The sequence below is a fragment of the Glossina fuscipes genome, unplaced genomic scaffold, assembly GCF_014805625.2.
Source record: "Glossina fuscipes isolate IAEA_lab_2018 unplaced genomic scaffold, Yale_Gfus_2 88, whole genome shotgun sequence".
Lineage (NCBI taxonomy): Eukaryota > Metazoa > Arthropoda > Insecta > Diptera > Glossinidae > Glossina > Glossina fuscipes.
This window is the reverse complement of record NW_023998442.1, coordinates 1207689-1234182: the sequence shown is the minus strand read 5'-3', so window position 1 is coordinate 1234182 and position 26494 is coordinate 1207689. Positions and strand designations below refer to the sequence as shown.

At 34.3% G+C, this 26494-nt stretch overlaps 3 protein-coding genes across 4 annotated transcripts; 1 reads left to right on the top strand and 2 right to left on the bottom strand.

The window, feature by feature from the left end:
- The first annotated feature begins 3503 nt into the window (after positions 1–3503).
- On the top strand, positions 3504–9109 carry LOC119638340 (tubulin polyglutamylase TTLL13). Its single transcript, XM_038035079.1, has 6 exons — positions 3504–3892; positions 6518–6814; positions 6899–7058; positions 7130–7770; positions 8377–8923; positions 8984–9109. The coding sequence occupies exons 1-6, from the start codon at positions 3504–3506 to the stop codon at positions 9107–9109; spliced, it is 2160 nt and encodes a 719-aa protein (XP_037891007.1).
- An 8898-nt stretch (positions 9110–18007) lies between these two features.
- LOC119638400 (C2 domain-containing protein 5-like) lies at positions 18008–19707 on the bottom strand. Its single transcript, XM_038035165.1, has 4 exons — positions 19688–19707; positions 18919–19606; positions 18766–18853; positions 18008–18700 (listed from the first exon to the last, which is right to left on the bottom strand). The coding sequence occupies exons 2-4, from the start codon at positions 19458–19460 to the stop codon at positions 18392–18394; spliced, it is 939 nt and encodes a 312-aa protein (XP_037891093.1). The 5' UTR covers positions 19461–19606; positions 19688–19707; the 3' UTR covers positions 18008–18391.
- A 2450-nt stretch (positions 19708–22157) lies between these two features.
- Positions 22158–26213, bottom strand: LOC119638404 (protein pygopus). 2 transcript variants are annotated; one of them, XM_038035170.1, is made up of 4 exons: positions 25766–26213; positions 25452–25631; positions 22698–25395; positions 22158–22638 (listed from the first exon to the last, which is right to left on the bottom strand). In XM_038035170.1, exons 3-4 carry the CDS (start codon positions 25118–25120, stop codon positions 22518–22520), a joined length of 2544 nt encoding a protein of 847 aa, XP_037891098.1. In that variant the 5' UTR covers positions 25121–25395; positions 25452–25631; positions 25766–26213; the 3' UTR covers positions 22158–22517. The 2 variants fall into 2 exon arrangements, with proteins under 2 accessions (XP_037891098.1, XP_037891097.1); XM_038035169.1 differs by having other exon boundaries at positions 25452–25905; positions 25956–26213.
- Between the last annotated feature and the right edge of the window lie 281 nt (positions 26214–26494).

The following is a 26494-nucleotide window of genomic DNA, read 5'->3' as shown; positions in this document are numbered from 1 at the left end:
GTGGTTTAAAAAGTTCATAATTTAAGATGCATTAGCTCAGCTGTATAAAAAGAACATCTCCCGTCGGACGAATAGGAACATTAAAATTGATCGCACTTAACAAAACCGGCGAGTTGAAGGCGCCGTAAATCAACTCGTAAATCAAGTAGTCCTTAGAGCATAAAGCAGAAGTTGTTTCTGCAAAGATTGTAAGGTATTCCCACGGCAACGAGACGTGGGCGACTATATGAACGAGACATATTCTAATACAGGTCATACTAATGTACTGACATAGTGTTCTGGTCAAGTGTGGGCCATCAAATTCCCTGTGATCGAGCTTTTGCATATATAAAGGCGATATTTTTGTTCTCAGTCAAGGGAAGAATTTTTACAGCACGGCGGACTGCGTGCTACAAACATTATGACCAAATGGGTTAAACCTCATCTTTGTGGTGATTATAAATGATTTCAGAATTGTTTGCAAAGCATGCCTCTGCTTTTAGCATACAGCTAATTATTTTCTTACGCGATAAGTGCGTTTCCAAAAAATTCGTGTAAAAAAGATATTCATTTAATAGAAAAATAGCCGATTGGTTCCACACATAAAAAAACAACTAAAAAGTACAATAAACTATATTAAAAAATTTCCTTTTAGAGTCCGCTTAAGGATTTATTTCGTGTTCCCACATTTCAATTCACTAAATATATTTTAATAACTAAACAAGTAAGAACGTTATAGTCGGGCCATGCCGACTACTACTTACAAAGGTATTCGCTTGTTTTGGTAATAATACTCCAAAAAGAACACATTATTTTAATTGTCTTATAAGCTCGCATGTTGGGAGGTTAGATTTTCTCCTCGTATAAGAATTTTCATTTCGTGATAGCACCTATATATGTAGGGGTCTTAAAAAACATAGCCCTATGTGATCCAAATTCACTACCGTTAAGTTTTTTGCTGAAATGCTTCTATGAAATAGTTTTCACCATAAACTCTTAAAAATTAACCATTTTTCCCAAGGACCTAAAATTCATGGAACATCTTATAAGAAGTGGGTCCAAAAAGTAAACCCATGCGGTTTCAATTAGGTTTTTTTGCGTGGTCCAAATTAGGTAAAGTAGATTTCTTTATCAATTTATGATTACGTTCTAATTTTCACTATAAAATATTGGAAATTCGACCTTTTTCCCGTATAAATCGTCCATTTCCATAAAAACGATTAAATGAGAAAAGGTTCAAAAAAATTTCTCCACCCACTCCGAAATTTTCCTACCAATTTGGATTTTGAAAATACTACCACTTAGCCACTTTTGCAAAAATATTGCGATTATTGCAATTTTCCCACATATAGCAACTTTTCAAAATAAACCGTTATATGGAGATCGTTTTCAATGACGTTTGCCCTTGCGCCAAAGTACCTCTGTTTACCAAATTTCACCAAAATATCTCAAAAATTGCTACTTACACGCAAAAATAGATGGAAATGCGTCAGACGGACAGACAGACTTAGATCGACTTGGAAAATGATTCTCAATCGAACGGTATAATAAAACGTGGACCTATTTTAAACCCTTCTGAATATTATATTGTAATAAAGTTTGATGAAGTGTTTATTGATTATCTGTTTAAGCTCGGCTGCAGTACGCCAAGTCTATCCGTCTTTTATAATGCCAAAGCATCTCGGCATAAGACGGTCACTAATCTTAATGGTTCAGGCGGATTGAACGCCTTGTGTTCTTAGCGAGTAAAACGCTTGGTTGAGTTGCTTTATGAGAACTGATTTTCTTTATTTTCTTAGGCACTATTTATACTAAATTTTTACACTAAACTATTCTTATCTTATTCTAAACAGGATTGTAATTGTACTAAATTATCCTTATCACACACTAGATTATTCTTATATAAACAGAATTATCACTATCACAATGTAAAGAGATGCGAAGTGAAGTGTGACATTTTATTTTATCAAAAGGGTTATGCTGAAGTGGCATTATTTTGTCACACTTCAAGTGGATGCATACGATAGTGTGCGATCACACTACAATATACATGTCCGCACTAACTTAATATACGCTGTACCATAAAGGACGTAGGGTATAATTACACTTTTAAAAACCGAACTAAATTGCTAAAATTGCAATAAGTTCTACACATCTTTTCTCTATATGGGTAATCCCTCTGATATAAGCATATAATCGCCAAAATCTAACGAAATTATACCGCGAATTTACAAAGCGTATTTGTGGGCAGTGAGCCTGAAAAAATTCGTAGAAAGATCAAAACAGTCGAGCTAGGCCGTTAAGGTATTTATTAGCCTAAACCACATTATCCAAGGAATTTCTTATTTGTGTCCAAGAGGTTCAAAAATTGTGGTAAGGTTTCAAAATTCAGCACAGAAAATTTTTATATCAAACTGCTGTTATGGATCAATTTTCATCATAAAAATTAAAACTTCGACTTCTCTCCCTAAGAAATAAAAGTTTTCGTAAAAATCCGTATATAGGGTGGGTAGTCCAAATTCGGTACATTGAGTTTTTTATCTTAAATTACTATTATGATCTGATTTCCGTCATGAAGCATTGAAATTTAGACCTTCTTGTTATATGAACTTCAGTTTTCGTTATATGAGAGGGGTTTCTTAAATTACTCTAGCCCATCCAAAGCTAGATTCGATTCAGATGGCGTAGGTGGATCCATTTAAACCCTTCTGGGTGTTACATAAATCCGCACTAACTTAATATACCTTATATTGCAAGTGGTGTAGTGTATAAAAGTTCATCAGTAAAATCCATTCAAAAAATTCATAAAAAATATTGATAGAATATTGAAAATCGTGTTAAAACAGAGTAATTCGTGTAAAAAGAGAATTTTTTTTTTAAATCGTGTAAAACGAATTCGTGCAAAAAGCGAATTTGATTGAGGTTGACAAGCAAGATATATTCATTCTAAGGCACAAGACGATTCCATATTGGGCCCAAGCTAAGATATATATAAAAATATTTATCAAAGCCTACAACTTTGTTACGATAAGTTAAATGATTTTTGTATTTTCTTCTTCTTTAATTTATTTTTTCTCATATATATCTTTCAATACTGAATTGAACTTTCTTTGGAGGGGCACATTAATTGTGACTAGTCTTAGAATCGAGACAGACGATCAAGTTTTCAAATTCTTTTGTTTCTATTTTGCGTCAATATTTTCTCGGGAACTCAAATTTTAAAAATTCCATAAGAATTTATCCGTAAAATCAAGAAATGTTTTGATTTTTTATTAAATGCGATAAATGCAAAAATAGCAAAATTTGCATAAAAAAATCAATAAAAAATTTTAAGAACAAGCTGCAAAATAAAAGTGTTTGACATAGAACTTAAAAAATAATATAAAAGGAATATATCGTAAACTTCGTTCCCTTGACGTATAAGCGCGGAAACTTACTATTCTGTATAAACTATATCTTTCGAATCTAACTGAATCGAGTTGCAAATCAAATAATAAAAAGATAAAAACAAAAGTCAAGAAACGATGAATTTAAAAAATTCGAAATTTTTTAAACGCATTCAAACGCTTCGTCGGATATCGAAAGAGAAAATACGCAAAGAGAAAGAACGCAATCGTCTCGATTTTGATTTAGCCAATTGCTTTCAGGAACGAAATGGCATTGAGGACAGTAAAATGGAAGAACCGTTCCTTATAGGCGGTTCTGGATCTGAAGACAATTCCATCGAGCAAATAAAATTACGTCAACAACAATTCCTAGTCCAACAATGCGAACAATGCCAGCCAGTTGAAGGAGAAGACGACACCACCGTAAACGGTTTAATACATTTCAACAATACTTGCTTTCAAGTGAAAGGTATTACCGGTGTACCACCCAAGAAGAGAAGCAGCAACGAATCGTTACCAACGATAAGGTAAGATTTGCCTCGCCTTCGAAAGTATCGATTCAAAGACTGTTCCTAAGTCTCTGCGTAAAATAAAAATGACGACCAACAAGAATTGCCTTAAGCACAAGGACATACTTAATAGCGCGACGACTTAGAGGGAGGACTTCTAAAAGAAATAGTAACAGCCTCTAGTTTTGACGATATTTTATTTAGGAAGGGATCATGTTCTTATTGTATGGTAGTAGAATAGATTATTGAAGCAAACCATTCGAAATTTAGCCGTGTTTCTTGGAACTTTCTTGAAGTCAATACATAGCTTCAAAAGCTTACAGAGCTAACAAGGGATCATATCCTTACTGCGTTGTAGTTGAACACATTATGGAAACAAAATATTCGAAATTTAGTTACGTTTTTTGGAACTTTCGTGAAGTCAATTCAAAATTTCAACAGCTTATAGAACTAGCAAGCGGGCATGTTTTTGTCGTATGGTAGTTGAATAGATTATTGAGACAAACCATTCTATATTTAGCTGTGTTTCTTGGAATTTTCTCGGAGCGAATTCAAAGTTTCATATTATGCAATACAGGGTAGTCTGCCTCATTACTAAAAGTACAGTTGGCACTCTCTTCAGAACGATTTGCGTATTCGCCCCTATTGCTAGCAAAAACGTATTTTTTAACTGCTTTGCAAATATGAGAAACAGTATATATATCGAAAACCGCGAAATCTTGAAAAAACGATTCTTGCACGATTACAATGCCGTGGCACTCTATAAAGAAATGTTTTGAGTACGTAGATAGAAAACCCTTTTTCTCCGAAATCTCAATTTTTAATACAACTTATCAAATTCCCTTCGCATTTGGGAAAAAGTCAATATATTACAGATCGTGAAAACATAAGAATACGATTCTTGTACGATTGCAACGGCATGGTACTCTATAAAGAACTGCTTTGAGATACCCGAAACTTCAGTTTAACTTTTCCTACTAGCCGTTTCATGTTCAGTACATGGATAGAAATCGCTTCCCTTTGTTTGCGTGTCTAGAGAATTTTTCTTTTAATGAATTACGTTTTTAATACAAAAATTTAAATCCTCTTAGAACTCTTTTGAAAATAAGTGCGACTCCCCGTAAGACTATGTTGTAATTCATATAAGGTTTAATATATCTATATACAAAGTAAATAAATAAACAAGTCTGAAATTCCTCCTTTGAATTTTCTTATACTCTACAGCACTTGTGGTACAGAATATATTGAGTTTGTGCGGGCCTACGTAACATACAGCAGGGCTTAAGATAAACCCACCTTTTATTATACCGATCGATTGAGAATGATTTTGCGAACCTTGTTTATTCCCGTCTGTTTCGACTGATGTCTGCCCGATGTGTTTTCCCCAAGGTCGAACTCTGCTGAAAATGGCTTGGATTGCTTCATTTTTTTGATCATTCCCCGTATAACGCCTTATTTTGAAAAATTGTTATATGCAAAAAAATTGCAATTTTCAAGCTTTTTCGACAAAATTTGTTGCGAAATCCTATTTCGACATTTTTAATTAGCTTGAAAAATTTGACCAGACCGGGTTAATTTTTTGAACCATTTTTCACAATAACCCTTTTCGCGAAAACTAAATCTTTGCATGGTAAACAGGTTCAATTTTCAATATTTCATGGTGGAAATTGTTTTATAGCAACAAATTGGGAAAGAACTTGACCTTGCCATAAACTGTTTTCCGATTAATCGACGATTGGAGTGGAATGGAACGTGAAAAGTAATAAAATTTTTAATTAGATGAACAAATTTGCTGAACTAGGACGACGTCAGTTTATTTCTTGGTTATCCTCCAACCGTTAGAGCTTCTGGAGCAGTTTGTTATTTGGTGTATAAAAGCGAAATTTGCAAAATTAATACTTTATGATAGAATTTGACCGGCTGTAGTTATACGCTGGGCCATTTGTGCTATAGGATATACCAAGTTTGGGTGAAAAGATTTAAAATAGATCAATATGGTTCATCATATAGTTCATAACAGTAAGCTGACAAAGAAATCAACCGTAACGGATTTGGAACACGTAGGTCTGTTCCTTGGTTATCACCGTATGTAAGGATTCTCAGGAGATGTAAACCCTTGTATGCCAAAAAAGCTTAATTGACAATGTTTTGTGATGAAAATTGGTTTATAACAATAATTTGACATAAAAATTAAGTGGACTAAATTTGAACTAAACTAAATTGACTAAATTTCTTAGATGCCGCTCCCTATAAGACTTCTCATGAATAGCAAGCCCTTCAAAAAAAGGTGTAATTTTTAATATTTTATGACGAATGTCGATAAATAGTACTAATTTAGGAAAATAATTAACGCAAGGGGGTTTGGATCACATAAGTGGATTTTTTACACCCTAACATATATAGGGATTATTATGAAAAGAAAGGCCTTTTACGGAGAGAAAATCTAATTTCTAGTTTTTATGACGGAAACTGAAAATTAATAAAATTCTTAGGAGGCAAAGTAAGTTTGCTGAATTTGTATGACATCATGTGACGTTTCAGGCATCCTCCAAAATGGTGGCTTTCGCGAAAAGCATGCTTTTGCATGAAAACAACGTGTATTTTTCGATGCTAAAGCAGTAAAAACTCTTTTTTAATTAATAGCTCAACCCGTTGCAGTATGTGCGTTTGCCATTCCCGTTATACTATCATCGGTAAAGTAGCAAAGACCTTGGGCTTTCGAATGGTAAAAGATAATAAATTGTGGAACATATTATGGACGGATTCATTAGCTGGTGTAGAGCTTTACAAGAATATGAAACGTTTTCAGCAAGTCAATCATTTTCCCGGTATGATGGAAATATGTCGGAAAGATTTACTTTCAAGAAATTTAAATCGTATGCTTAAATTATATCCCAAAGAGTATAAAATATTTCCAAAAACTTGGGTCTTTCCGGCTGAGTAAGAATAAAGCTATATTTTCTTAATTAATCGCTTATCAGCTAAAAATAAATCAATGTTTTGCTATTTTTCAAACTGAAATAGCTATGGTGATGCTTTAAACTATTCCACATCCCGTGCTAAGCCCGTCACTTTCATTATAAAGCCAGATGCTGGAGCTCAGGGCAGAGGTATATGGCTTACAAATGATTTGAAAACGATTAATCCCAGTGAACGTATGATTTGTCAAACCTATATAAGCAAAGTAAGCAAGGAATGAAATTTAATCCATGTTCTATAAAAATAGAAATTAGGTTCCATTTGTTTTATATATAGCCCCTTTTAATTGATGGTTACAAATTTGATTTACGTGTGTATGCTTTAATTACATCGGTTGACCCGCTACGCATATTTGTCTATAACGAAGGCTTAGCGCGTTTCGCCACCAGTAAATATGTAGAACCGACACCAGACAATCGATGCGATCTCTTCATGCATTTAACAAATTATTCGGTTAATAGACGCAATTCTCATTATGAGATGTGCGACAATGATGATTGTGGCAGTAAACGTAAACTGAGTGCTATTAACACTTGGCTACGTCGTCGTAATCATAATGTCGATGAATTTTGGAGTAAAATCGATGATATTCTTATTAAAACAATATTAAGCGCTTGGCCAATGTTAAAACACAATTATCATGCCTGCTTTGCGGCTCATGATCGAATTCAGGCATGTTTTGAAATACTTGGTTTTGATATACTCGTCGATTCGAAATTGCGACCATATATATTGGAGGTGAATCATTCACCTAGCTTTCACACCAACGAATTGGTCGATAGACAAGTTAAGAAGCCATTGATAAAAGATACTTTGAATTTGGTAGCCACGGCTCTCGCTGATAAAAGGCAAATTTTGCGTGAAGATAGGAAACGAGTTAAGCAACGTTTGCTTAAATCCGTCAAGCAAGGCAACGTGTAAGTTAAATTCTCTTTTTATGCGATAGCGGCATATCCGAAAAAACCGTGTAAAAAAAGATATTGGCTAGAGGGGAAAAGAATTATATTGGTTCTAAACAAAAAAAAAAAAAAAATCGAACAGGAAAGTACAATAAACAATATTAAAAAATTCTTACCAGAGCTCACTTAAGAATTGATTTCGTACTTACACATTTTAATTTATCAAATATATTATAAGAAATATATTACACTTGGAAAAACCAAACTAAATTGCTTAAAAGATACATTACATCTTCATTCTATACATAATTTGAGGCATCTCACTTGTATACGCGCATAATCGGCAATATCTAACTGAATTGCGAAAAACAATAACGCGAACTTACAATGCAAATTTATGAGGAGGGAGAATGAAAAAATTCATAGAAACATCGAAAGGGAAATTCTTACGCAATCAAAACAATTCGCGTAAAAAGAGGATTTTTGCTTTTTAACTTGTGTTGAATAAAATTTCGTGTAAAAAAAATTTGTGCAAAAAAATTTGTGTAAAAAGAGAATTAAGTGCACTTTACATTATAGTTAATGGAGGAAAAGTTGTAATTGCTTTTGTTTTTTAATGTGCAGATCACAGAGATCTAATTTTAGCAATTCAACTAATAACACCACCGAAGGGAATAATCAGAACGGTTCGCCAAAAAATAAAACATTAAGCAGTAATTCAACAGGTGATTGTCCTCTCAGTGCTTTGGCTCAGCAAATCGCATGGGAAGAAAGTCACTTGGGCGACTTTCGACGGATTATGCCGCCAACTGAACCGAATAAACTGAATTATTATTGTCAGTTCTATGGAGTGCAAAATCAAGCTTCTATTTATGCCGAGACGGCAGCTAGTAAGAAGCGTGAAGAGGTTGCTAAAAAAATGCGCATGGAATTGGAGGCGAAACGACGTAAACAAAACGAAATGCATAGTCGTCCGGGGACAAAATTCGAAGACCGCAGTCGTAAACGTGCTCGGGTGCCACGCGACGTTATTGAAAAAAATCGTTTAACCCAATTACGCAATCAGGCTCATTGGACGCCTGGATTTATATCTATGGCTGAGGAGCGACTACGCGCCAGCACTATGCAAATGAGAAGCGATCTGCTCAGAGAAATGAAAATTATGGAATCTGTAAGTGACTGAAATAATTTTCCATTCTCTTTAAATAATAAATTTACGTCCTTTTTCTAGATCTATACAAATTTATATAATGCCGGTAATCTTACAAGTACAGATATTTTAAAATTCCCGGATTTATATCGTAGTCTTGAAGAGGGCACTAGTATAACCTCTATGGCTGAATCGAGCACGACATAGTCTCATGTCCACGTACTATTATACATATATATATATATATCTGTATACGTCTGTATATATATGTAAATATATAGATATGTATATAAATATATATACACATATATCTCTTTTTGTTCTCTTAACATCAGCAAACACTGCCGTCATTTGTGTGTACAACATATATGTTGGGCCATTAGGAAAAATATTTTAGCGGCTTTACGTACATATATATATATATTTATATTTATGCGTGCATCAACATATTTTGCTATTTGTTTTCACATACACATACATATATACAATATCTGCATATTTTCTAAACAATTCCAATTCAATTTATTTAGTTATCTTCGGAATTCTTCTCACTGTTTCTATCTATATTGACATTATGTATATATATATATATATATATATGTAAATATGTATGGGTTCATTTATTTTTTAAATTGAATACTAGAAAACAAAAATAGTGCTTAAAAAATCAATTTAAATGTAAACGAAATTATATGAATTTTATAAATTTTTAAAAAAAAAAAAAAAAAAATTAATTAATAATCGCACCTTGTGGATATTTATTTTGTTTTAGTCTTAAAATTGCTAGTTAACCAACAGCCATCTAATTGAACTAAGTTATATTCGCTTCAAAGGTACTTGTGAGATTTTTTTTCCAGTTTCTTTTGTTTTAATCACTTTAGCGATATCCAAAAACAAGTAAAAGAATTATATCGAGGTGTAGACGAATCTTTTATCTTAAAGAAAACAAGTAAGAACATTTTAAACGTGCAAGGCCGACCATTAGATAATCTACACTAAATTGTTTAAAACAATTTTTATTATACCCACCGCTGAAGGAGGAGGGCATGCTCATTTTGTTTTTTTTCATAATGCATGTAACACTCGAAAGGAAGCTTCAGAGACTCTATAAACTATATACATTCTTAATAAGCACAAAATTCTGAGTTGATTTAGCCATGTCCGTCTGTCTGTGTGGTGTTTGTCGATGCCACTCTCCTTATCGGAAAAATTCAAATTTGATATAAACTTTCGAAGTTTTTGCACGCAGGTTGGTAATGAAAATGGGCCGATTTGGTCAGATCGGAAGCCCGCAGTAGAGCATAAACTGAACGCAACTTTTTTTTTTCTTAATAAATATTTGTGCGTTTTTTCAGAAAACATAAAAGTTAAAAGGTTGAACTTGTCAACATTTACTTTACGGAAGACTCTACTCTTTGCGTGCAAAAGTGGGAACAAAAGTTGCAAGTGATTAACAATTTTTTTTTTCACTTTTTCACTTATTTATCATGGCGCAAGCGGGACAGACTCTTTAAAAGTATTTTATATATTCCTCAAATGAAGATATATTGTTTGGCTAAAAATGGGTTAATTCTAAAATGAATATGGTAGGCACCGCGAATAATCTTTTCTTAATATTGCCAGCGATATGGATATCAAATAAAAGAACTTGGAGAATAGAATACGACAAGCATAGTGGTAGATTTACGAGATTCAAGTCCCGCCGACTATAACTTTCTTATTTGTTTTTGTTATGGAACACAAATATTATACCTTGTTTCTACACAAAAGCATATTTTTCATGTGGACATTCACGAGAAACGTTCACAAAACGCAACCTAAGGCAATACAAATTTACTAAGTTCAATTTTAGTGTCGAATTTAGTTCCACAGCTTTAGGTAGCTATTACGTAGATTTATTTCACCACACTTCTGTAACCATACCTTGAACTACCCAAAATGAAATATATTAGAAAACTTAAATAATAAGTCCTTCTCTTTCGCTCATATTTGAATTAAGGAAAATAATTATATTTTATTAATTTTAGAATTATACTTCTCAACTGCTTATTTCAAAAAGAAGAATATACTTTCAGAAAATGAGGTACACGATCCTTATTTGTTCTTCAGATATCAGATTTATAAAATTAAACATTGTTGCCACGCAAAGGGTTACTTTTCGTAAGACTCTTATATCGGGAGGTATTGTCAGAAAAGACCTGCGATTGAAAATGAGAACTTTTTGTCGTAAAAACTTCAATTCTCGTTTTGTGAATAGGGGTTCAAAAAATTGTGCCTTGCACTTAAAAGTTTTCACACCAATTTGGAAATACTACAACGTAGCCACTTTTATTGAGAAATTTAGAAAATTGCAATTTTTTTCCATATAACTACTTTTCATACTTTTTCAATAGGGCTTTATATGAGGAGTGGTCGAAAAGGTGAGCCGATCGGAATCATTTTCAACGGCTTTCGTCCTTGGGTCAAAGTACGTCTGTGTACAAAATTTGGTTAAAGTAAAACTGCGACCTGCAGTTTGAAACACTCATATCAGACGGACATAGGGACAGGTAAGCTTAGAATGATTTAGAAAATGATTCCAAATTGATCGGTATAATAAAAGCTAGATCTATCTTAAGCCATTCTAGGTGTTACATACGGCCGCACAAACTTAATATACCCTGTACCACAAGTGGTGTAGGCTATAAACACATTACGTGAGTGATATTTCCATTTTTGTATAAGCACTAGGCACTAGGCTAACCCATAGCAAAGGCTAAAAGTATTATACGGGGTTTTAAAAGTCCAGTATGAGTGTAACCAGCTCCTATAGCGAAAATTGCAGAAAGAGCAGTAAGCGCAGCATCCATGAACGCTTTATTATTTTATCTATTGTAGTTTATGAGTAGTAGTAGCTTAATAGATGTTCTCAGTTTAGATCTTACCATAGCCGTGTTCTAGGTTCCAGCTTTGCGGGCAGGAGCTACCAATGCTTTGAAGCCAATTTCGTAATTTTTACGACCAGGACAATGTCGACCACAGGCGGTTGCTAAAGTTTGCGGACGGTCTTGACTAGACGTTTGGAGAGTTTGACATTGCTTGAGAGTATATATAGTTTACAGGATCTTCGAAGCTTCCTCATCTCATATGTTTTGATAAAAAATGTACACATCCATTGATGATAGGTAAAAAAACCACTATGGTGCGACATAGCCCACCATTAAATTCCTTACATAACGCTACACATTTTCTAAATTAGACTTTATATGAGAAAAAATGCCATCAGCGTGTTTGGGCTCAATTACGTCAGCGTACTTCATCAAAATAACACAAAAATTGTGGTCATTAGGTTGAAAACAAGACGGGCCGACATTTTTAACTCAAATCAAAAAGTAATTTTGAGTTTGATTTAATTATAACAAATGGTTAGTCTACCTCAAGCCCTTGTGGGGCTCCCCGTTTGTAGTACAACTTATGTAGGGAAAGTCCGTTTTGCGAATATTTTCATAGAACTGCAGTTCAGGTATTTTGAATGCACTGAATGATTGGGCACGCACAAAAAGCATTTGGATCTGATAAAATTTAAATACGACATTGTCACGCCCACAAAAGTGTCCAAAGCTCTTCCGTTATTTACACTGTTATTTACAAGTAAAAAAAAAGTTTTCAAAATTGAAATTTTAAAAGCCCTTTAGCTCTACTAGTTCAATTTTTAAACGATTGCCTTCTTTTGAAATTTTAGCAGCGGTTTCAAAATAAAAGTCTACTTTTTTTTTATACATGAATTTACTTCCCAAAAATTTCTATTTTTCAGTTTCCGTCATAAAAAATAAGAAATTCTTTCTTATTCTTTCTCTTTATATAAAGTCTTTTTTTTCAAGATAACCCCTATGTCTTCCCACAGCCTAAACAATAGGCCTATGAGTTCCAAATTGCTTACCGTTTGGTTTTTACTAAATTGCTACTAAGGACCAATTTTCATCATACATTTTTGTGAAGGGCTTACCACTCATGAGAAATTAAATATGGACCCTTGTGGTCCGAATTTAGTTCACTTAATTTTTATGTCGATGCCTTAATTTTTATATCATCATATATTTATTCCAAATTCTTACTAGGACCAAATTTTCATCACAAAACATTAACAATGTTCTTTTCAAGAGTTCTTTTTAGCATTAAAAGTTTTACATTTTCTTAGAACCGTTATATGCGATACTATCTAAAAAATAGACTTGCTTGGTCCAAATTCTTTTCAATTTCTTTGCAGGTTAATATTATGATCCAACTTTCACTATGAAATATTGAAATTTATAACACTTTACCGCATAAGTATTTAATTTTCATAGGAACGACTACGTGAGAGGGGGCTCATAAAATCGCTCCAGCGGAGGCAAATTTTTTATATCGATTTATGATGTCGAAATATTTTTCCTTAGCAACTTTTGTGGAAGAATTTTGAAAATTGCAGTTTTCTTTTATGGGCGGTGGTCGAAAAAGTGGACCGATCGGAACTATCTTCAGTACCGGTCAGCGCATTAAGTTTCACCGAAATATCTCAAAAATTGCGACTTATATGTTGGACAAAAGCCTACATGGAAAGTCATCGGGCTGATTTGCGGGCAGACAAACTTAAATCGATTCAGAAACATTGCGGTTTTAAGCCTTTCTGGGTGTTACGTCCGGACAAACTTAATAAGACAAACATAAGTGGTGTACGGTATAATTACAGTTGGGCATGGTCGACCATTAAGTATGAACTTGGCCTCGTTTCGTTTCACTAAATAAGAAAATGTTTAATGCTTTGGTTGAAGGGGATCCAAAACATAAGAAAACGTGCTTTGAATGAAGTATGGGTCCACGCTGTGTTAGGAAAACATGACAATGTCGTCCGGTATTATTCAAAATGAATACTGCAAAGCCGTTAGCTTGCAATCTCTCCTGCAGGAACGTTCGCTGGTAGAATCTGAACTGAGACTATTACTATTACCGGACCCATATTCGAGGAACGATTCTTTTCGAGGGACATTACTTTTATTTATAGCTATTGGAGCATTTGTTCCGTTGAATTCCTAGTAACAAATTGCTGCGCCCTTAACATTTGTTCTGTACTATCTCTTATTTATTTTCATATATCGAAATTGTCTTTCCTTTTTTTTCTTTTCTTGCTAGATTAACTATTAATTAAATATTAAACATGCATAAGAGTAGTGTTAGTGTATGCATCAAACATGCATGCAGAGTAGTGTTAAGTTTTGAGCCTTTTGTTGGTTTTTTTTTCCTTTTTTGAACTTTGTTTTAAGGTACTTAGTACAGCCTTCGTGGTCCTAGTTTACCAAATTTATTTACCTAATTAAAGATTATTGTACTTCACATATTTTCTCCATAAAATACTACGGATGACATTTTACTGCCATAGAAAAGCCCTGCCTTTATATGAACGCTTATATAGTGTAGTCCGAAATAAAGATTTTTGCGATTGGAGATTACTATTGTGAACCGGTTCGTATCAAATTGTTGCGTATAATCGCCTAAAAACAATTGGGAAAAATGCGTTCAAGGCTATAGTAACTTTGTGGGGATGCATACAACGCCCAGAAGGATTTGAGTTAGACCCATGTTTTATTATACCGTTCAAATCAGAAAATGATTCAGAACCAGTTTCTGAATCGATCTAACCTTGCCTGTCCGCCTGTACGTCCTGTGTTCTACCTTTCTTTTGAGATGTTTTCGTGAAATTTAGTACACTGACGTGCTTTAGACCGAGGACAAATGCTATATTAAATGGTTCGGATCCAACCACTTTTTCGACTACTCCCTGTATAACGCCTTCTTTTTAAAAGTCGTTATATGAATAATTATAACAAGCGAAATGAGACATTCAACGGTGGTCCATGGCATTTTACTTTTACTTGTTTTACACTGAAAGTCTCTTTCTGTGGACGAAAAATGATCTTTTCCAAGTACAATCTCTCTATGGGTGAAAAATAATTTTTTTTTTCTGAGAAAAATCTCTTGAAATGGTTTAGAGTTATATCGGTCTTTGGGAGTCGGCGTTTTAAAGGGGAGACCATTGCACGATATAGGCTATTGATTAAGTTCACAACAGTTTGCAAGGTGAAGATAGTTAGCTTCGGCTCCAAAGTAAGAAGAATAAATTTTAGAATGTATGAATGAGCTCAAATAGTGAAGATTTCAAATCGTCTAACTGGTAAATAAAAGTTTAATTTTCGGCGTCAAAGGATAAAGAAAAAAATTCAAAGCAAGTAATATTCATATTTATGGAAAGAAAAAATAGGAAATAGTTCTACAATACATGCATAACAAATGAGAACGAATATACGCTTATTTTATAAATTTCTACAATACATGCATAACAAATGAGAACGAATATACGCCACTCAAAGATTTTGCCAAAGGCTTATATAACATTTTTACTTATTTTTATTTTTGATTGATTTGATTTAAAGGCCTACTGAAAGGAAATAAAATTTTTCAAAAGCTTTATTATACACATAAAACGAGGATTTCGTACGGATATAAGATGCAGATTGCTTACAGGGAACCAAGCATTCCGACATTTTCTTTTGTTTCTTTTGTTAGATCTCCGATTTTAAGCTTTTGCGGCTGTGTGTTTCTTTTTTTCAGATCATACAGTTTTGCAAATTTAATCTGCTCGTTTATCCCAACTCTACGACTTTCAAAGGTTTTCTTTCGAAGCTAAGGTATCTGATCTAATAAAAAACGGGCAAATTTCGTAGAGCTAAGATATTATTGAAAGATTTGGCTGTAATATGGCTCCGCATTTTAGGAAAAGAACAAGACCGTAGTACATCTGGCACAGCGCTTGATCAGCAAACAGATAGAATACTGGAGCCAAGAACAATCTACGACCGGCGACTGCCAACTAATTGAAACATTAGACTACCGAATCCCAAAACAGGCCAAAGAAGAGTTTCGTCCATTCGGCCTGGATGGCGTAGCTTATGAAAACATAAGAGCTCGCCGACGAACACCATAGCACACAGCATATTTCAAGCTCATGACGTTGTATATTGTAGGCAAATATATAAGGGATAAAATAAAATTCCAGACATGTATAAACGAATTGACGATTACCAAAAGAAGAGCATGGAAAAAAGTACGCGGCTGAATTGTGACGAAGAATAAACATGATAGCCACATACTATCGTACAAATATCTCAAAGCAGAATTTTCGAAGGAAGACGTGCAGGAAACCTTTAAATCCGTGTACAAGATAATGTACAAAATTTACAATGAATTTAAAAATGATTTCATGTAAATGACCACTTTTGAATGTCAGCAATTGAATTGAATTGAATTATGAAACACCAATTTTAAAACATTCTTCTTATATCAACAATAATAAAATAAAATCATTGAGAGATTGCGTTTTGCTGGTGCAAAATTTATTTCTCTATTGTGGGCGAGATAAATCACTGCCAGTTTTTAACTACGAATTTCAAATTCATTAAGAAAAGTTTTGGCAAAATTTCCATTATCTGCTTTAGTTCTTGTGAACATGCTGATCCCAATTAGTTGGTATGGCACAACAACAAAGTAACACAACACAGAAAGAATGCGTTTCTAATCTTTATAATCATTTCTCTTATTAAATAATTTTTCCTATATCAAATTTATTGATTTGCTTCTTCCAGCACGTCAACTATATATATATTATAAATGTAAATTTTGTGTACGTAACGCATGATGCATATGTCTAGTTATTTTGTATAGTCTTTCTTTTATATATATTCAATTCAATAAAATTCACTTACAAGTCAATTATGAAGTTGAAGTTGAAGCTAAAAATAAAAATGTTATAAAAAAAAAATTGTGTCTAGGAGAGCGTTTATTACTGACGTTACATACATAGGCGCTAAATTTTCAAGAAAGTTCTTTTTCAAAAAGAAGTTGTCACAAGCAGCAGCATTGACTAATGGTAAAAAAGCAAGCGTCAGAGATGTCTTTAGGTGAGTGTTTATATGTTAATTTAATATAACTTCCATTAGTAAATATTTCCAAATTTTTATTACATACTGAAAAGTGAAAAAACGGGAGTGGAGAGGCGATAGTATGTGACGCATTCGTCGCGGAAGGAGAGGCAATAGAAGCAAAAACGACGCCGATAATCGTAGAAATTCAAAAGTATGCAGTGCTACGCGCGTCAAAGTATCAATTTTGCATTTCAATTAAATGTATTGGAAATGTATTGTTAAGATGAAATCTGACTTTAATAATAATAGCAAAGTGTTGGCTATTGGCTCAAATGTAAAAGTAAAGATTTTTATGGTGAAGTCATGCCATGGGGCTAACTTTTGGCGTACAATGGCATTATTTGTTAATTAAATGATCTTAAAGCCCGAAAAATAAGAATTCAAGTATTTACATCAAACAATTTTCAATTCTTTGCAAGGCGTGCAGGACTCTAATATGTAATAATGATATGTAAACTACCATACTTATTTGGCAAAAAGTTCAAATTTGTAGTGTTTTTGTAATAAATAATTGTTGGAGGTGACTATAAATTACTACATATGATTTATATATGTATTGCACATGATTCATTAAACATTTCGTTAAGGGGTATTTGTATTATAACATACAAAAGTGAACAGAAAAATAGATGTATATGGTTTTTGTTGGTGGGTGGTATTTTTTTCCATTTTGCTCCTGTTACATATGTAAATTTGCTGTTCCTAAATTTCCGTATTTAAAAATTGTTTGAGTTGTATTAACTATAAACAAGAACTTAAAAGGAGTTTAGTTCCAAAAATATCACATGTTCCCAACTGGACAGTTCTTAACTTAAAAATAACGCAATATTTTGTACTAAAAGGTAATCATACTTATAGAAATAAATTCAGACAGCCAAGAGCCGTATTTAAGGACAGCTTCTATTCTTTTATGTATTCTTCTTGTATTGCTACAGGAGTGACCTGGTCATCATTGAACATGTGCGAAAATGGTTTGGTGGGTGTATCGGTGCCAAATCAATATAAGGTTTCTCGACATGTAATGCCAAATGTATTGCGAAATGTTGTAGAAAATGATGGAAACTATTTTGATTAGTATATATATTATACTTATATTTCCACAATAAATGCCTTTTTCAAGTGAAAAAGTGATCAAAATTTTTGCGAGCAGCTATTACGTCCTTGCGTAGGTGGTATAAAATGCGGAAGACAACTAAAATATTTATCTTAAATACATTTAAAGTTTTCATTAGGAGATCCTGGATGTATTTATAAACATCCGGGTCGATATTAAGCAGTTTGTGGTTCCAACTAAAGTATGAAAACATAGGTCGTGCTTTAACAGATTGTTGCAGTACTTAAACCATATCACATGGAGTTAATGAAGTTTTCATGGAATTTATGTTCAATAATTCTAAGTAAGAAATATATGAAACCATGAGATTCACACATTCTGCAAAGGAATCTTTGATGCGAAAAGCAAAAATCATCTACTTGTCGTTAGCGGTAACAGTAATCATAGTAACTTTAAAAGCGCATAACTTACATAGCACTGGCGAATGTTGAGAGCGGATACTGACAGGATTGGTGATGCTTTACGACTTTTAAGAATATGAGCGCTATAAGATGCTAGTGGAGTATTGGTTTCGATCACATGGTCCTCATCTAAAGGAAAAATAAGATCATCCTCTTGCTGCGAACGTTTATTCGATGTTTCGTTGCTTTCGGATTGACCATTTGTTGTTGCACATTTACGTTTATTTTTAAGTTTACTGGGATCTTCTAATCTTAGAGCCATACCCACGACCAATATTTGAATTTGATCCTTATTGATTGATGAAAAAATTTGTTAAAAAATTCCTTAGGTAAATAGCTTGCCGCGTTACCTACCGATTCTGGAAAATCTAGTTTAAAACTTAAATTGCAAATAGCGCAAGGAATCATCGTACGTAACTTAAAGAAAATAGTTTGTAATAGTCTGCAAAATAAAGAACACACCCAATCATGCGAGCAACGGAACAGAATTTTGTTTTCATTGAATACCTTTGAAAATGCTTCTGAAAATTACTTATACTTTGAGCAATGTCCAATTTTGCCTTCCATACTTGAGTGAACATTTGCAGATTTTTTACTAATTCCATATCCAATATGCCGGGTAATCTTTCCGTGTTAACTATATGAAATCCCTCCGGTGGATATGGTTCCATTAGTAATGATATAATTTCCAAATCTTCAATATCATCCACTTCCAACACGCAAGTATCTTTATTACCACAATTTAAATCGACTTCGCCGCCCTCTTCATCCGACTCATCCGTATCGGAATTTTTATCTAAGAGACCACCTTTACCATCCGCATAAGTCGGCTTTAATTGATATATCTCTTGATTACGATCAAAAGTGTCTTGAAGCTTTTTCTGCAACTCATTTAGTTTTTGTTTGTCAGTCCACGAGTTGCCAGCCACTATTTTTGGTACTTGAGGAATCAGTAAAGCGCTTAAGAAAAATGCTGTGCCCGTTGCAACGAGCGCCATCATTCGTTCTCCTATGGCAACTTGAACTTTTAAACCGAAAATTGCATTCATTCCCTTAGCTTTTAGTTTATTAATCAAAACTCTATGAAGTTCATATTCCAGAAAAGGAAGACCATCTGAAATTTCCTTGGCATTCAACTCAGACCGCAAATCTTTTTTACCACGCACTACCTGAGCTTGTAGAAAACTGCCCCGCCCTTTTTTTTTTTTTTTTTGAAAATTGAAAAGAAAGTTCTTTATAATTAGCAGATAAGTTAGTAATAACGCAAAGACTATACCAGTTATTTGCAATGCATCTGGCACTAGTGCTGATTGAATAAGGATTTGAATCCTTCATGCCAGAAAATACCAATGAGCAACGATATTTATTGCAACGGAAAAATAGCGCTTTAGCTATTTGGAATGCAAAATTAAAGAGAGGAGAGAGAGAAGAAAGTAACTAAGACTTTATTAAATTAACCATCGGTGGTCAGCGAAAAAGCTTTCCGCAAAAGACAAATGAGGAATAATTTGTCTTTTTTTTTTTAATTTTATTATTTTTATTTTATTTTAGTTTTTTCTTCATTAATTATAAATAACTTATAATTTTATAATATTTAATAATTATTATCGTAATCATTGTATTATTATATAATCATTAAGAACTTTGTTTAATTTTTTTTTTTTTATTTTATTTTTGTAACTTTATTTTGTAAACGTTCGTTTTTTGAATTTTTATTTAATTATATTCATTTTTTGACGACAATATAATTGAATATATGTTTTTTATTTAACATTTTTAAAATTCTATTTTGAAAATAATAATAAAATATGAAATAAAAAATAAACTTAACACCAAAAAGGATATGTTAAAAAAAAGGAAAAGCGTAAGACTTGCATACAATAAGTTAAAATTTAAAAAAAAAATTTAGATTGGGATAAAAATAATTTGAAAAATGATCAATTAAAATAGCAACAAATATTTGAAAGAGAATCTGCGAAAATTAATCGCAGAGGAGGAGAATTAAATAGAAAGTAGATGATAAAAAGGGTTGAAATTCGTGATCTTACTGAAAATGCAGTCTATGTAACAATATTATGAAATTTGTTGTCAATATATTTATTTTATCTATTTAACATAAACAGAACTTGGTGTTAGGGGACTAAAAGTATTTACTTAATTGTAAAATAAAAATTAAACAAAAAAAAAAATTAAAAGTAAAAGTAAAATACAATAAAACGGTGCACACTGGCGTTTATACATACAATGCTTGGTTTTCTTTTTTAAAAAAATTTTTTTTTATTTTGTTTGTTTTTGTCAATTATTCATGATCGGTTTAAATATTTATATCTATTAAACATGATACATGGTTTTTCTGAGACAGTTTGGGAGAATTGTTAGAGATAGCACTTAACTCGTTTGTATCCTTCTTTTTACAATTTTTCAATAAAACAAATAATTAAAAAATTTTACAATTTACATATTAAGTAAACAAAATAAAAAATAATAATAATAATATCATAGCTTTATGATTGAAAAAGGAAAAAGTAGATTGGCTAAGTAGCTAATATGGCTAAGAAAATGCTTAAGACTTAGAAGACTTGATGTTAAAACAACCTTTTCTTTTTGTTAGTTTTTAGTTAAATTCCAACATGAGTAATGTGTGAGTGTATGTGTGTTTGAATAATGTAATAAAATGAAATACATCGGTCAACAAGTAAGTAAGGGAAATGTATTCGTCTTAAAACGAATTTTCAATACCCACCACCTACCTCACTACCTCTCTATTCGCTGTCATCAGTGAAAACACTAAGCTTAAAAAGAACATGTAATTGAACACAATTTTTAACAAAGTCAAACAATCTATAAAAGAAAAATTCAAAACAAAGAGATCGAAACTGTTTTTTAAAATTCACAGCTGGAGTCATATTCCGCGATTATCATATTCGGCACTCGCCGTAAGTCCAGTTTACAGCCATAACAAATTTTTATTCTGACTCTTGATTTATTGTAATACCAATCAACAGAAGATATCTCTAAATCTAATCAAAAAAAAAGTGTATATAATCTGGAAAATTGAGATGGTGGTGGATTTGAGAGTCATTTTAACCTTTGAATTTTTAGTCTTGAAAAGAAATTTTAAAAAAGAGATTGGTCTTCTCTCTTAACCGAAATCGAAAGCTTAGTCCGTAGCGAACTAAGGATATTTTAAAGTCACTAATATTGACATATTTTTTCTTTTTGTTCTTTCATAAGGTAGAGTTTTACTTGAAATGAAAGCAAAGCCATCCTTTAAAGATCGTCGAATAATAGTTGTCAAATATTAACTTGACTTCGGCATTGACAAATATGAAAAGTGACATAATAGGAAGAGGAATAATGAACAATTGTGCTCAATATCTCCATGTTATGGGGCAATAATAGAGAAGCAAACAGTAAATTTATTTAAACTTTTCTGTTTTGTTTGTTCGGTACCGGTATCCTAAAGCCACGTATTATTTGTCTGTGCTTCTTTTATTTCCTCATGCTGGGGGAAACATGGGCAGGCATATATGAAGAATTAAATGAAATTATTATTATGGGGTGTTGTTTTGTGTACTTATTGCTGTTACGATTATTTTCCTTTTAACGTGTATGTTTTTTTTCTTTTGTTCTTTGCATAATTTCTTAAATCTTATTTTAGAATTCCATATATATATATATATATATATACGTATATATGTATATGTATATATATACATATATATATATATACATATATATATATTTATTTAATATACACAATTGTAATTTGCTTTTTTTCTTATCAAATTTATTAAAGTTTTAAACATTTTTCTTTCCCAATTTGCTTACTGTACACCGTTAGTGCAAATTTATTCTTTTATCTTTATAGATTTTTTCAAAACAATTTCTGGGCTTCTCGTTTTTGTGATTGTTCCGTCAAGTGTTAAGTGTGATCATTACATATTAACTAAATCATCTTTATCGTTGTAGTTGAAAAAAAGATTTCTAATACACTTACATGAGCTTTATATAAATATTTTTCTAACTTTTTACAGACAAGGCAGTCCTTAGTGTTGCATGCATTATGTACTGCGTTTCCACTTTTACTTGTTACGCTAAGTGATTTAACATTTAAATTTTACCATCGGTATGTGCTTGGAAGACAGACAATTGTCACAACACCATTCGGCGAAAACTTCTTTAGTTATCATTTTAAAAGCAGCATCCGACAAACCAACACATGTTCTGAAAATATTATCTTTTTAATCAATTTCATTAGATTTAATATACTAACAACAACATACCGATGAAAGAAAAAATTACATCCCGATTCACAGAAAATCGCTTCCTCGTTATCGTTGACTTCCTTGTGACAAATGCCACAAGGATATATTGGCGGTGCATTGGGATTATTCGGATTAAATATCATTGGTTGACCAGGTGGATACATTTTTCCGGCACCCATAGACATTGGTTTTGGTGGACCTCCTGCATTCATGGGATGGTTGCCCATTGGGCGACCCATTGGTCCCATGTGACCTCCACCAGGGCCGCCAAACATGGCGGATGGACCGCTCATTGGATTATGGTGGGGATGTGGTGGCATTCCGTGGTGCGGTCCGTGCGGATGGGGACCATGGTGGTGAGGCCCATTCATGTTGCCAGGTCCAAGTCCCGCCCCTGCTCCGGGACCCATGTGAGGACCACCACCCATCATCGGATGCGGTCCGCTCATATGATTAGAAGGGCCTCCCATATGGGGACCCATGCCTCCCATTGGTCCGTGCATCATATGTGACTGATGACCTCCTCCAGGACCTCCGTGATGATGATGATTCATAAGCTGAGAATGTGGTAAGCCACTGAGATGCGAATGGGAGGACGGCGGTTGTTGAGGAGGTAGCATCTGATTTGATCCGGGTCCTGGGCCTGCCATGCTGTTGTTATGCATACCGGCATTGCCAGGTCCGGCATTGTTGGGTTGAATATTACCATGGGGCGATTGTTGAGGTTGTTGCATAGGAACATTAGGATGCATTTGCTGATGCATTGGTCCCCCACTATGTGGACCACCTGCCGATCCGCCTGGAGGACAGGACGGACCATTACTATTATTATTATTACCATGCATGTGATTCATGAGAACTCCACTATTATTACCGCCCATCGGACCGCAACCACTAACAGGACTAGCACCACCCATGTTATTAAGAGGACCATTGCCGCCGTTGTTATTTACATTCCCTGGCAATGCTGGAGAAGTTAGCGGACTTGGCCCATGTCCGCCAATGTTATTCATGCCGCCTGGACCCGGACCTGGGCTAGGCCCTGGACCTGGTCCACTGCCGGCACTCCCACTCATTGAATGATGTGGAGACATGGCAGCTTGACCGTTGCCGGGCGCTGGCGAAGTTGTAGGCACTGTCGTGGGCGCAGTAGACGTCGTTGTTGCCGAGGCTGAAGACGTGCAGGAGGAAGTTGAGCTTGATGACACAGGTGCTAAAGGACCATTCGATGTTATATTAGATGAAGGTGAAGGTGGTATCCCCAAGCGTCCCGCTGCAGGCGAAAGTAATGGATTCTGCTGATTCTGATTGCTATTGCTATTATTATTGTTGTTATTAGGGTTATTGCTGTTATTATTGGGATTCGAGGCCATACTGTGAGCGGGAGACATACCACCATGATTTGGCATACCGGGAGGTTGCAGTTGGCCGCCAGGTCCAGGTCCAGGACCTGGGCCACCGGACATTTGATTCGCGGGGCCATTACCTAAAGGACTGTGCATTGGTGGACCCATTTGTCCATTATTCATGTGAGGCGGAGGTTGATTTTGACTTTGAGACTGGGACCCCTGTTGTGGTCCTGATTGTTGATGAGACGGTGGTGGACCAATTGGGCTACCCATAGCAGCGCTCATTGGTGATCCCATTGGCAGTGAGTTCATGGGCGACCCTTGTCCAGGACCAGGACCACCTTGCATGGGCGAACCCATAGTACGGGGACCATTTGGTCCAGGCCCACCCATCGGTGAGAGGCCACCCATGCCCATATGGTGTGGTGATATACTAGGACCCATGCCTCCCATAGGACTCATGCCACCCATTCCAACCATTCCGCCCATAGAACCCATTGGAGGGCCTCCTGGCCGACCATGGTTCATATGTGGTGGGAGCCCTACACCAGCACCCATGGGACCATGGACTGGTCCCCCTAAGGGACTCCCCATTCCCATTGGGCTCATGCCACGCATTGGCGATCCACTCATAGGATGATGATGCGGAGGACCGCCAGGATGATGTGGATGCATATGTGGATGCATGTGCGGCGGACCGTGTGGACCACCCATTCCCATATGAGCGCTGGGGCCAAAATGACCCGGTGGAGCGCCCATATGATTCATTGCTGACATTGAACTTGACATTTGAGGTGGAGTATCGTCAAAAGGGTTCGTTGCCACAATAGTATCACCAAATCCACCCATTGGGGGTGGTGGCAGCAAATCCTGTGGTGTTGGAGGAGTTTGCGATTGTTGCATCGAACTAGCCGCCGCTGCTGCGGCTGCCGCTGCAGCAGACGTGGCATTCGATGTTTTCCGTCGTTTTTTCGGATTACTCGGCGCCGAGATTATTTCCGAAGTTGGAGGAGGCGCTTTGAAGTCGGGAGGACACAATCCTCCCGCTGGACCCTGCAAACGATATGGCGCCATACCGAGATTATGGGTCATGTTGGAAGTATTTTTTTTCCGAATGGTGGCAGATTTTGTTTAACGCGACCAGGTAAAAAATAAGTGGAAATGGCCTGTAAAGCGACAGGCTTCTTGTCGATATGAAAGCAAATAAGCCAATTAATTCAAAACTATTTGAAATCGTATTTCGATGATATTGTCCCGTCAATTAATAATTGATGGTAATGCAAGTGCTTGTAGAATTGTTATTTGTATTGAATATTGATCCTGGCACTTAAATGAAGAAAGATTAAAATCCATACTTCAAGCCCATTCTGCAAAAAGAAAAACGTTTAGATTGTTAAATATGCAACACACAAAAATTTCTTACCTCTTATTATTGCTTGTAAACACTTTAATTGTAAAAAGATCTTAGCAACTAACCATGTCCAAAATTGTTTGAGTTTAGTTTGCAACAGCTTGATGCTAATTAGAAAACTGCACAATTGCTGCTATGGTGCTTAGCACCGCGATTTTTATTCAATGTGATTAAATAAAGTGCATTATTTTTCTATTTTATGCAAATTTAATAAATAAGTATTACAAATACTATGCCGATACAAATTTTATAGAACAGCAAATATAATAATAACAACAACACATTGACTACGAGTGGTAAATTTTTTCTCTTGGACTTATTCTTACTTTTCTCAACACTACTATATGCTGCTTCTTCTGAACTTTTTTTTTTTGTTCTTTTTGCACCACCGCTCACTTTCCTTAAAATTCCATATGAAATTTACATCTTTTTAAAGGTCTTATCAAAAATTTATGCAATACGATGGCTATAAAAGTAGTGTCTTTAAAAAGCTTTAATATTTATATTAAAATTTACAGATGTTGACGACCAACAGCAACATTGCGATGCTCTGCTTTTCCTCTTTTTCGATAAAATGTTCCACCTTCGACAGATTCGTTGCAAAAAAAAAAAGTTTACTACTCTTTGCACATAGAAGGCTTTCAGTCAATAATTTAACATATTTTAGACGAACATTTTGTAATCTTTCAATTTTTTTCATTTAATTATCGATTCTATTCAAAGTTAAACACGCAATTATTAACATAGTTTCGCTTAATTGCAGGAAAATAATGAAAATTTGTTAATTTTCTTTCCACTTTCTGATAATTCTTGTACACAAACACACGCCATTACAGAGTTGTACTTTCCGTCACTGACAAACATGAAAAATTCATGGACTTTTTTTTATTTTCATTTCATAAAATGTAACCCTGCTTAAATGTTAATAACTACAGAGTTGCAGTTAAGTTCACCTTTTGTGCAGCGCTAAGATGAAATGCGTATACAGTGGGCAATGTAATGAAAATGCACACTAAAGAAATCCTTTTTTTTAACGCCTATTATTATCTTTTTAA

Bases quoted from the DNA above. Each gene is read 5' to 3' on its own strand.
- LOC119638404 (XM_038035170.1), bottom strand. From the start codon at position 25,120: ATGACCCATAATCTCGGTATGGCGCCATATCGTTTGCAGGGTCCAGCG. The intron at 22,639-22,697 runs GTATGTTGTTGT...TAATATTTTCAG, and splicing joins TGTAATTTTTTCTTTCATCG to AACATGTGTTGGTTTGTCGG.
- LOC119638340 (XM_038035079.1), top strand. From the start codon at position 3,504: ATGAATTTAAAAAATTCGAAATTTTTTAAACGCATTCAAACGCTTCGT. The intron at 3,893-6,517 runs GTAAGATTTGCC...TTTAATTAATAG, and splicing joins GAATCGTTACCAACGATAAG to CTCAACCCGTTGCAGTATGT. The intron at 7,771-8,376 runs GTAAGTTAAATT...TTTAATGTGCAG, and splicing joins TCCGTCAAGCAAGGCAACGT to ATCACAGAGATCTAATTTTA.
- LOC119638400 (XM_038035165.1), bottom strand. From the start codon at position 19,460: ATGAATGCAATTTTCGGTTTAAAAGTTCAAGTTGCCATAGGAGAACGA. The intron at 18,854-18,918 runs GTATTCAATGAA...TTTATTTTGCAG, and splicing joins TTTCAGAAGCATTTTCAAAG to ACTATTACAAACTATTTTCT. The intron at 18,701-18,765 runs GTAGGTAACGCG...TCAATCAATAAG, and splicing joins AACTAGATTTTCCAGAATCG to GATCAAATTCAAATATTGGT.